This window comes from Protomyctophum parallelum, assembly GCF_964188405.1.
Source record: "Protomyctophum parallelum genome assembly, chromosome: 11".
Taxonomy (NCBI): domain Eukaryota; kingdom Metazoa; phylum Chordata; class Actinopteri; order Myctophiformes; family Myctophidae; genus Protomyctophum; species Protomyctophum parallelum.
This window is the reverse complement of record NC_139707.1, coordinates 43,072,160-43,084,605: the sequence shown is the minus strand read 5'-3', so window position 1 is coordinate 43,084,605 and position 12,446 is coordinate 43,072,160. Positions and strand designations below refer to the sequence as shown.

At 41.9% G+C, this 12,446-nt stretch overlaps 1 protein-coding gene across 1 annotated transcript in view; it reads left to right on the top strand.

The window, feature by feature from the left end:
* Positions 1-11,631, top strand: part of arhgef7a (Rho guanine nucleotide exchange factor (GEF) 7a) — a 53,598-nt gene extending 41,967 nt beyond the window's left edge. Inside the window, exons 17-21 of the mRNA XM_083777312.1 lie at positions 1,011-1,104; positions 2,060-2,149; positions 7,826-7,928; positions 9,385-9,439; positions 10,577-11,631. Of these exons, the coding sequence (XP_083633438.1) occupies positions 1,011-1,104; positions 2,060-2,149; positions 7,826-7,928; positions 9,385-9,439; positions 10,577-10,699 (465 nt within the window). The 3' untranslated portion in view covers positions 10,700-11,631. The remainder of the gene's footprint in view (positions 1-1,010; positions 1,105-2,059; positions 2,150-7,825; positions 7,929-9,384; positions 9,440-10,576) is intronic.
* Positions 11,632-12,446: the final 815 nt, after the last annotated feature.

The window sequence follows — 12,446 nt, the reverse complement described above, 5'->3', positions numbered from 1 at the left end:
ATTTTACGTTCATGTTAGACCCGGCGAACGCTTTGTCCATATTCTTTACAGTCTATGGTCTAGTGTTATCCATTTTAGCCCCCGAGTGTATTATGACTGTACCCTGTTGCCGGTTGCATTTCTGTCTATTATTGTTACAAAATTGTCAAAACTCAAGATGTACAATTTACAATTTAGGCATTTAGCAGACGCTCTTGATCCAGAGCGACTTACATTTAAGCAAAAACAAAAGCATGTCATACATCACATATATAATGAATCATGTATAAACTAAGAACGTAACAGTGGAGTATCTATGTCAACTATACATGCTATACTATATTATACAATATACATGTGTACTATAAAGTGCTATGACTACATAAAATGCAATTCTAGTGCTGTCTACGTAACGAGCTATAAGTCTGTCCAAAATACTATCTAAGTCGACATAAAATGCTATCTAAGGGGCTAGGCTAGGGCAAGTGCTACGGGCCACATAACAGTGAGGGTGGGCGGATGGTAACCACAAGGTTGCCAGTTCGAACCCGCGCTCCCCCAGAGCTAGTGTCGAAGTGTCTTGAGCAAGACACTGAACCCCTTAATTGCTCCTGATGTGCTGGTTGGTGTGTGAATGTAATGCACAATCTATGTAAAGCGCCTTGGATAAAGACGCTATATAATTACACCATTTACCATTCATCAATAGTACACGAGTCAACGACTATTGCACAGCTAATTGGAAACGGTGCTAGACCATGGCATGCACCAGCGCCGGTCAGGAAAAATAAAATAAATAAATAGACTAGGCATACCCCAATAGTGCGGGGAGCCGAGGACATTCAGACCCAAATGACCCCCTCTCCGGCACCCATGGCCAATGGCCTTCCCTCTAGCGAGCACCTCCATTAGGCCCACATTTCCAGATGGGTGTAATAGCAGCACAGCCTCTAGGGACTGCTAGTGGGGCTCTTCTTAGATGCTTAGTCTTGTTCTAAGTCTCTCTCTCTTTTTGCCCCCTCCTGCAACAGGATCTCAGTAAAAGTCCCAAAAGTGTGAAGAAGCTCCTTCCCAAACGCAAACCCGACAGGAAACAGTCAGAAGAGGAGTTTGCCTTGAGGAAGAGTATGCTTAACATTTTAACTTGTTGTTTTTTTTTGCCGGTCAACTGAAATGCATTGAATGAGAATCCTGCTTCTGTTGTAATGTTTTATGTCTAAAACATGTTCCGAATAAATGTTACTGTTTGAGGTATAGATTGAAAAACGGTGTAGAAACTCCTAAAGGGCCAACTTATCTAGGAAGACTAATGACTACAAGCTCAAAAGTTTGTATATTTGCTATTGGTTAACAACAACAACAAACAAATTAAAAATGTTGAATTATTTTCAGCTTGACAGTGGTTAAAGGTTTAATTTTTCTTTTTTTCTTTTAGGTTTTATGACCTCAATTACATCCCACACAACCTGAACTTTGAACATTCAGTGGATTTTCTGAGCTGCTTTTGAGCTGCTATGAAAACAGGAACAATCCCTCAACAGTGACATCTGCTGGAAAAGTCCTATGTCATATTCTGGGATTTGTGGACCTCACAGTCCACACAGGCAAATCAGAGAAAACCCCAGACCGCAGGAAATCTTACTGAATGTTAAAAGGTTTGAGGTTTTGTGGGTGCAATTGAGCTCAAAAAACCTAAAACAAATCCCTTTAACCATTTAAACCCTTTATATATTGTTGTACGGTATGTCAAATATGGATATTTATTTCTCCGGATGACATCCCCACACAATGGGTGTAAGCACACTTGGGCTTCCATGCGCGGCAAAAAGCCGCTCGTGGCAGGCGTCTCTTCCGGGTTTTTTTAGACAGCTGGTGGATGGAAATGAAGCTCCACCCACGCGGCAGAACGCCACGTGGGTGGCCAGATTCCCAGTAACGCTTGCCCCCACGTGGGTGGAGCTTCATTTCCATCCACCAGCTGTCTTAATAACCCGGAAGAGACGACTGCCGCTCGCGGCTTTTGGCATCTTGGTGACGCCAAAGTGTGCCTGCGCTAAATGAGTTTGTTCCTTGTGCTCAGGTACAGCTGCTCTGGAGGAGGACGCCCAGATCCTTAAAGTGATCGAGGCATACTGTACCAGCGCTAAAACCAGGCAGACCCTCAACTCCAGTAAGGAAAAAATGCTTACAAATGCACACATAATACCTCCAAGGCAGCAAGTTTTAGTCACAGTCTCTTGAAACGTTTTCATTTAGTTTGAGTCACATTTTTCAATAAATTGAGTCTTAGTTTTAGTAATCATAGATTCGTTTTTTATTTTGTTTTAGTCAGTGGAAAGAAGGTAATCGAACATTTTTGTAGTCGACGAAAACAACTCAAATGCACACACAATACCTCCAAGGGCTCCATGTTTGAGTGTTTTTCCATCCATTTCTCAGTTCTTTTCTTTAATACTGGTATTCCGAATGATCCTTTTTAACAATATATTCTCTGTCTGTCTCTCTTTCACTCCTCACTCTTGGCATTGCTCCGGTTTAACGTTTGTTACCCTTTTTTTGTACATTTATTTTGTTCATGTCGTCATAATTTTTTGTTTTGTTTTGCGCTGTTTTAAATCCCCCCCCCCCCCTCCCCACGCTGTGATTTTTATCCACATATATAATTTGATCCATTCCGCTCCACCCTTGCACCCTTTCATCGTCGGACCTCAATTTGTTATGATTTTGCTCATCGACGACAACGTTGCGTTACGTTTTGCGTACGCTCCTTCCTTCCTCCATACCATCACCCTCCGTGTTTCTCCCCCGTATACCGCTACACCCCGCTTCTCCCCTCCACCCTCGACACCACCACCTCATCACGTCCCCAACCACCACCACCACCACCCACCCCACCCTCCCCTCCAACCAGCCTGGCAGGGCACCGACCTGATGCACAACCACGTGCTCGCCGACCCCGGCGGCCGCTCCAGCGGCGCGTCGGACTCTCCGGGCCGCCGCAACAGCAGCGTGACGCGGCCGGAGCTGAGCTCGGACCTCTCGGAGGACTCCGACTACTCCGACTCCGTTTGGACCACCCACAGTTACAGGATGGGCTCGGTGTCGCGTAAGAGCTGCATCTCTCACCAGAACTAAAACAAAACGAAAACGAAAATACGTCCACTACTACTACTACTACTACTACTACTACAACGACGACAACAACAACAACAACTGCACTGCCGCGCTGTATCGTATATAAACGCAACGTAGCGGCGCTGCTTATACCTCTTAACCTTTGGTCTGTGGAGAGAGAGAAAATTAGAATACGTTTTTTACATTTTATTTATTTATTTATTTTGTTTGTTTTTTGTGTTTCTTAACTTATTGGTTTTATTTATTTATTTTTGGACGGTTTCTTTTGAATAGTGTTTTTTCTTTTTTTACAAGTATCTCCCTGTTGCCTTGACCACATACCCCTTTTTATGTGCCTCCTCCTCTCTTTCCGTAGTTGTCATGCAGTAGGTAGGTGTTTAGATAGTCTACGTTTATTTATCTTTGAATGTTGCCCCTCTCCCCTTGTTTGGCCTTCAGCGTCGTGGGGGGGGGACTCTCGTCACTGAGAGGACAGGGAATGCTACACTGTAAAATTCTCAGCATTAATTATAACTCTGAGAGTCTACAGTTTCTAATGTTGACGTCTGTACACTCTCCCCGAGTTACAAATGGATACGTTTTAACAATGAAGATTTTACTGTAGAGTGGGGTTTATTAGGGGAGGGAGGGAGCGAGCAATGGGGACGGAGTTTTTTTTTCTTTTTTCCTGTCTGATATTCAGATGTGATTCAGGAAGGAGTGTATTCCATTTTGCCATGTACTACTACTACTACTCCACTATGTCTGTTTGCAGGACGTATGCTCAAACATAGCACAAAGTACAAACAATGACAAACAGACACACTTCACATACACGTTACGCGCACACGCAGAGTCACGGGAGTATGCACACAACGCTCCCGCTCTGTCAGAATAGTATAGTGGCATGCAAATGCGACACTTACGTTCTAAACATTTTATCTAATGTTGGTTTTAGAAATATCTTTTCAAATTTTCCGGTCCAAAGCAGTACTTGCTCTAGACCCTCCAGAAAAACGTTAGCAAAAATCCTTGATTATGCCGACTAAAATCCTCGATTTAGCAGGCAAAAGTCCTTGATTATGCGATGGAATATGCTGGGTTTTATGGGAATTTATGTGGTGAGAAGGGGGTCCGCAGTCAAATGCATATTAATTTAGGGGACCTTGAGTGAGCTAAGCCATGCAAAACAGACATAATTTTGTCTGCCCTTTCAAGGCAAAAAAGCAAACCTTTGTCAACTCTGCCTTTAATTACCGCACTTAAAGGCAAAAGAAAAATACCTCATGTCATTACTTAACTTCAGTTTATGTGGTTTTACTCTCTAAAGGGATTTAAAATGTTATGCTTACAAATGTTCCCATCTGCTTCCGTGGAATAGCCTACTACAGCTTTTGTCTGAGGAGCTGCTTTGCTGGATACTTTTATGAACGTATCAACGTCTCAAACTCAGTTGTCAGGCGCAGTGGACATCGCGTCAAGTAGGAAACACTTTCTTGAACAAGTTTCTTGAATTATTGGCGGAGCAGATTAATTTAGGCTACATTATAGAGCAAGGGAGGAGAGTGTGTGAGTGTGTGTGTGTGTGTGTGTGTGTGTGTGCGTGCGTGCGTGCGCACGCGCACACACACACACAGGAGCACTGTCTTTTCACGGCACCACCATTGTTTGTTTTGCTTCTGTGTGCGAATGTGAACGAACAGGTGAGGCGATGACTTCATGCGAACAATGCAGGGATTGTGAAATCAAGCGAGATATTTTGCGTGGAAATAAATGATTATTGCGGTGAATATGTGCCCTTTTTGCCCAAAAAATTTACGCCCGCATAATCTACGCCTTTTGGCTGATTATGCTATGATTTATGCGATTGCATAATCGCGTTTTTTTTCTGGAGGGTCTAACACTACATGGCTAGAAAGGATAGAACCGTTTAAGTAATTTCTAAGTTTAAAGGACAACTTTAGTTTTTTTCAACCAAGGTTCATGTTTTATGTTAGTAAAAGGTGAGAATTCTTTTTTTCATTTGCTGCTTTCTTTCGTTTTAGGGATTTTAGCTTTTTTTGACATATGGGCGGGGGCATTCGAACATGGGGCTAAATATGTATTTCTTTACAAAATGTTATAGCGATTTATTTACTATAGTCCTACTAGACTCCAATAAATTACATCTGGCCACAAAAGATCATGGGCTCTACTGAATGTGTCAAACTGACATATTGAGCCTATGACACACAGTGTGGCTTCCCCCTAGTAGGCTACCTTCACATTCAGTAGATCCTGTGATCTTTTGTGGCCAGATGTAATTTCTTGCGGTCTAGTAGGACTATAGTAAATGATAAAAAAATACGTTTTCTATAAAAATACATATTTAGCCCCATGCTCGAATGCCCCCGCCCCCCTGTCAAAAACATCTAAAATCCCTAAAATGAAAGAAAGCAGCAAACGGAAAAAAAAGAACACACATCTTTTACTTTCTCTAATAACAACCTAAAACATGAACCTTGGTTGAAAAAAACTATAGTTGTCCTTTAATGCAATATGAAGCACTAGTCGGTAGTCAGTCATTCTCTGTTCTAGCTGCTTCCAGGAAGAAAGAATTGTTGGTCTTGTTGGCAAGTTAGATTCATACAGGCTGTAGTAACAGCTACGAACTAGAGGTTGATGAATATATACATTGTGCATTGAAGCACCTTTACTTTATATAGCTTCTGAAATTGATCAATTAAAGTCTACTCTAAACCCATCTTGCTAACCAACTGACGTCTGCAAGAAAGACACCTCAAACAGTGGGCATTAAGTGACAAATCTGCATTTAATGTATTTTTCAGGCTGTGGAATGAGATGCAGGGGTTGGGGGAGGGGAGGGGGGAGGGGAGGTTAGCAGCTACTCTTCTGAATGTACACCAAAACCAAATTTTAATTGTGAATCTTAAATTGTAAGTCTGCATTCTACAGGATATGCAAATGAGATGCCACATTTTCTGGCTCCTAGAGCGAAATAGTAGTGAAATTGTCTAGGTTTTAGCATATACCTAAAGTAAAGCAAACTTAACACCCTTTTTTTGCATCAGAACACAATAACTAGCACCTGTGCTAGTTACGCAAACCACACGAGACCTTCTGTCATGGTGTCTGGGGAGGCTTCCCATGCTATCCCTTGGCTAATAACTATTTTTATGAAGAAGTATTTTTCCAGTATGGGTTTAAAAACCACAGGTTGTAGTCAATTTAGAATGTCTCTCCTGCTAACAGTTATTACTTTGGTGATATACAGTATGTATATGGAGTTTATCTGGGTTTTTTTGTTAAGTTTTTTCCTGTTTTTATAAAAAAAATCATTTCTCCATTTTTACTGATTATTATTATTATTATTATTATTACTACAGACTATTATTTGTTATTTATATTTTATTCTGTACGTCTATGTTTACAAAAACCCAACTACAAAATGATCCCTGGAAATAATATTTGTTTTCTCTTATACATTTGATTGCAATCGTATTGAAGGTTTACACTGAAGCTAATAATAATATGAAGTGTTTAAATTATTTTGCACAATCGTGTAATGGATGGGGTGCGGGTGGGTGGGTGGGTGGGTGGGGGGGGTCAGGGGTGGACAGAATCTGTCAAATTCAGTACTTTCTTTTTTGTTTTGTCTGCCCAAAGTGTGTGATAAATAGTCCTAAAGGTAGACCTACTGTAAGTATTCAGTGTTTACTGTAAAGTAAAAGCTTATCTGTAGTGTAAAAATGCTCACCTTCAGTGTTCTGGGAGTAAAAAAAAAAAGAAAAGACAAAATTATACAAGATCATTTGTGAACTATTCATTCACAATATTTCAGAATACTATCAGGGTGGACTTCAGCTTAAAAATATATATATATATATAATATATAACTTCAGTCTCCCTTTTTGTAAATATTGGTTGTCATGGATCAAGTGGAAAAAAATTTAATTAATCCCATCAGCCATTCTATTGAGTATTTAAGACGAGAATATGACTGTCCTCATGTTATGTGCTACCTGTATATACATTGTGACAGGTGTATTCTGTGGTTTTGACAAAACGTACTGAAGGGAGAAATTCGGGACAGGCAGGGTGACGGCGCAACTAACCAACTGCCTTCGACCAACGTCGCCCTGTTGTGCTCTAAAAATGCTGTATACAATTCACACGTGACCATGTCTTATTTTACAAAATGGCGCCTTCAGAATATTTGTTCAACACAACTGAAGTATACGAATCCCCCAAACGCTGTATTAAGAGTTTTGAATAAATCTGTCATTTGGTAGACACTTGCATTCGGGGTGAATTTGTCCGAATTTGCGGCATTTGATTGTGTTTTGTGGTGTGGTTCAGAATATGTTTTTTTATTTCTTTTTTTTGACGATGGTAACCCAGTGAGTGAGGCTGTGAGGCCCTCTGTTCCTCTTTCCATGGTGTCAACTTTTTTTTATCGTTCAACTTTCCCCCTGTGCTTTTCACCTTCCCCTTTACGACTGTCCATTCTGTGCTTGATTAACATACCGCCTGTGTCAGAGTTTTCGCCCACCGCTCTTTAGGTTCTGGCAACCCTTCCAATCGCACACGAACAAGTTAAGTCATGAACCGCCATTGTCTGCATTGTGTGTGTGATGATAATAAACTTGAACCTCGAAGGTGACTGCATGGGCACCGGTGAGTCTTTCCTGCAGAGTACAAACACTGTGGGACCTCTTGTGTTTCGGAACAGGGCAGCGCAAAGACATGCAGGGCTGTCAGGTGATCATACCCGGAGAGGAGAGGTTTATAGTGGAGGATCCCAGTCGCAACGGGCAAACTTCTGCAGAGGAAAAGTAAGAAAGCAAACTGCCCCCTACCCCCTTCCTCCCTTAATTCCCTTTCTTTACCTTTTTTTTTTTAACCCATTCTGACCTGAGATCAGATTCATACGAGGTTTCCACTGGACACACACTGGTCTGATGAACCCATTCTGACCTGAGATCAGATTCTAAAAATGTCAGTCGTTCTTCGATTTTTCAAAAAATAGCAGACCTACAAGCTCGTATCGCGCCACTCGGTGGCGCGATATGAGCTTGTAGATCTGCTATTTTTAAATAGCTAAAGCACGACATGATGCTGACACCAAAATGGGTTCCCGTTCAGAATGGGTTAAAGTACACTTTTCTTGTCAGTCCCCTATAGACGGATTCAGAAACGGGTCTCATGGTCGCAGCTTACGTATTTCCTGTAGGCGGACTCGACATAGCTGCGGGGTTTAAACCCTCACCAGGCGCACCTTCTACTACAGAACATCGAGATGAACCTGTTTAGTTCCTGTTTGTGGCTGCTCCAACAGTAGTGAATTGGATGGAGCCCGCACACCATAGGTACTAGCAAGACGTTCTTTATTTAAATACTGACAACGTTTCGATCTGTTAGATCTTCATCAGGTCATGTGAACATACACACAAGTTTGTACATTTATAATAAGGGAGTGCCCCCATTACCCAATCAAAAACACCACATTTTGGTGCCCCTCCCATCACTACAGGTGTGACATGTCAACCCTGAGTGAGTGGGTGGGGACCCAGACATATTGATGTGAATATAGTCTGTTCAGAAGTTTTAGTGCACTAGTTAAAAACATTTTAAAACCAATTAAAAAAAAAACATACATGTATGTATGTCAAATTATCGGTACATCAAATAAAGATCCCACATGTCTGCTGTACTTTATACCTCATACTTCAAATGCTTAGTATGAGGTATAAAGTACAGCAGCCATGTGCTCATAAAACAGAAAGATTGGGTATTGGGTAAGACTGGCGTTATGTATCTTTCAGGACCTTTCACTGCTTCGTCTCAACCATTACTCAATGGCTCTGGTAGACCCCGTGGTGGATATTTTGACATTCCGTTTTGGGTTTTTTTGTGGAATACTACTGTTGGAGCAGCCATAAACTAAACGGGTTCATCTCGATGTTCTGGGCATCTTTGTAATGTTAGTGTCAGTAAAAAGCAGGTAAAAGAGTAACGCTTGAGGCAGACTAACATCAGTCACTCTACCGTTCACTGTAGTAGAAGAGGTGCGCCTGGTGAGGGTTTAAACCCCGCAGCTATGTCGAGTCCGCCTACAGGAAATACGTAAGTTGCGACCATGAGACCCGTTTCTGAATTCGTCTATATCAAAAGATGTCTTTAGTCGCCAGCTGCTCTTGGCTTTAAGGATGCTTGTTCATTGTGAGAGCCCAGAGCTTGCTTGTGTTATGAGTGCTGTATTGTGAAAGCTGTGTGTGTATTCTCTTAAAGGAGCCTGGTGGATGTGGTGTATGCTCTTAGGGATGAGGTCCAAGAACTAAAACAGGTGAATGACTTTGTAATTGTTTTTTTTGTTGTTTAAATGTTCAACATGCTTGGTTGGGTTTCTACACAAGCTAAACCTGAATCTGAAGTCAGTCCATTTCTTTGTTTGGTTTACCCATTTCGGGCGGGAACACCCTTTGGTGTTTTAAGCATTCTGTTATACTTTAGCTATTGAAAAGTCATGAAAATGTAGTGTAAATCTTTGAATATTCTTTCAGAGCCAACGTTTTTAACTCAAATCTTTGCTTCTGGTGCGGGGGGGTCATATTTTCAGATGGGGGTCGGCGGCCAATTACATATGATCTTGGGGGTCCTTGACATGAAAATGTTTGAGCACCACTGTTTTTTTCAGAAAACTGTCATGATTTAGAAGACATTTGTAGAATCTACTGTAGGTCTAAATGATTTAACCACTCAAAGCCTATACGTAGTTGCCCTGATTACTAGGCCCCGTCCTGACTTTGCGCTACACTAAATATCAGTGTGTATGTGTGAGATTTATTTTCGGCCATGTACGCTACCATGCAGATTAGTTCAAATAATTTATATTTCCTGTTGAGAAAAACTTACGCACCTAGAGTGAGGGCTCAGGAGCAACGTGCATAGTGCACATCAATAATAATAATACACCCGCACACTTGTCGATCTGCACGTTACAACTAAGAGAATATTGAAGGAGGCAACGTTTCGGTCGCTGATGACCACCTTCAGGCAATATTTAGAAGATTATTAAAATAAAAAGACATTTCTACAGGGGTAGGTATAGGTGACAGGTGGAGGACATTTGGAGGGCTGTTATCATAACATAATGCTAACACCAAAAGGGGTTCCCGCCCCAAAATGGGTTAACTATGGTGTGATGGACAATGACACATACAGATGACAATATGGCAATTGTTTCTTTTCTTTTTGTTCCATCGTCTGTGTACATAAGCCTCTAGCAGCTCAGATTGGCATTTATATTCTCTACCATGGTTCGCATGGGATTTCCATAAAACAACTTCCATTTTGATTCAAAATTGATAATTGACCCTTATTTTGAGCAGGGGAGGGAGATTGAGTGACTGATCTAATAAGCTCTATTCTATAGGTGGCTTCACTAAAAACTGCAATGATCTCCCTGTGTTTCCAATAACAGGATAATAAGAAGATGAAGAGATCGCTTGAAGAGGAGCAGAGGGCACGGAAGGAAGTGGAGAAGGTCGTGAAGAGGGTGTTGAAAAGCATGAACGATCCGACATGGGACGAGACAAACTTGTGAGGCTGATGTGTTGTCGTCGTCGTCGTCGCGTGGGTGAATTTGTGGTGCGAGAGCGTGAGACATTGGTGCATTCACGCATCCATCCGTAAGCTCGCTTTCAACGTGTGTCTCACCTATGCATCTATATAAGCTTTGGATGCAAGCGAGAGCACAAGCGTGTGTGTGTGTGTGGTTGTGACGGGTGCGCGCAGAATGTGTGTGTGTGTGTACGTGCTCGGAGAGAGGATGCCTTCAGGATTTCCGGTGCCTTGGCCCATCACTGCCACTCGAGACGAGAGCGAGGGTGGGGACGGGTTGCGGTTTGGTGCTGAACTGTCTGGACCAAATCATTCCAACTGTAACATTCCTGAAACGCTAAAACGATGGAAGAAGAAGCTGCAACCTTCGGTGTCCTTTTGTGGGTCTCAATACAGCATCCAACTGTCTCCACAGCTGAATTCCAAGATGACTGCACCTGGGGAGAACGTACTGTACCGTACCGTACCGTACCTCCCTCAGTTTACAAAACATTTTTACAAGCAATGCATTCTCTAAATGTTACTCTGATGGTACTGCCAGTTGGTACTCCCAATGGTACTCTTTAGACGGCGTTGATTGTCACGGATGCCTCAAGACAATTCTCAACTGGAACCTCTTCATTTCACAACCTCCGTTATTTAATTTTTTTTAAAGAATGTGTTTGTTTTTCGAGGTGGTTTCCCTGAGCCCAGGCTTATTATTATAGCCCAGAGTCGTTGGATTCGAGGAAAGGTTCAGTCTCCGCCAGAGAAGCTGCACTCTCTGTTTGTTTGTCTTATTTTGTAGTGCGATTCGTTTTCTTCCTTCATGTTCTTACCGAGTGTCCTTAAGGGAGTTGTACAGATCTTTTGAACTTGTACTGTATGATGTTAAAATGTAAATACTGCTGAAAGATGAGCCTTTTGTCCTTTGGGAGAAATAAATGTGTTTTTAGGAGCATGGCTACATAATTTAACTGAAAGAGACTGTTCTGTGTATCTATTAACCACTTTTGCCCTAGCTACAGATAGCAAAAACAGCGCATATTATACAAGCTCAATGCATTTCATCATGACATGTAGAGTGTAGTTTGTTAGTCACATGTTGGCTACCGGGCACCCATTTTGGTGTCGGCATCATGTTATGCTTTAGCTATTGAAAAATAGCAGATCTACAAGCTCATATCGCGCCACCGAGTGGCGCGATACGAGCTTGTAGGTCTGCTATTTTTTGAAAAATCGAAGAACGACTGACATTTTTTAGAATCTGATCTCAGGTCAGAATGGGTTCATCAGACCAGTGTGTGTCCGGCGGAAACCTCGTATGAATCTGATCTCAGGTCAGAATGGGTTAATACATGCCCAAAATAGGGACGCCAGGTCGAAAGTGGTTAAAATTACACAACAGAAGTGATAACTCAAATACAGTGAGTTGGGCCTGTCAAAACCAACACCAATGGATATGCATGTTAATGACCGTAAAATAGATGCTCCCGTTAATTTGCAGATATGAGACCCAGGGCTTAGCATTTCTAAGATTGTGACGAATGCGACAACGATATAATCTTTTCATGAAAAAAAAGAAATTGTGTGTGCTCGTATATGGGGCATGAGTGAGTATGCCTTTTATTGAAGTGACATGACTATTGAAAAAAAGCCATTTGCGTGCCGCGATACCAACGATAATGCTTTTGTTAAAGGAGACGATCCCAATTCTGCATGCTGCCGTTGGCTAAACAACCACCGATGTC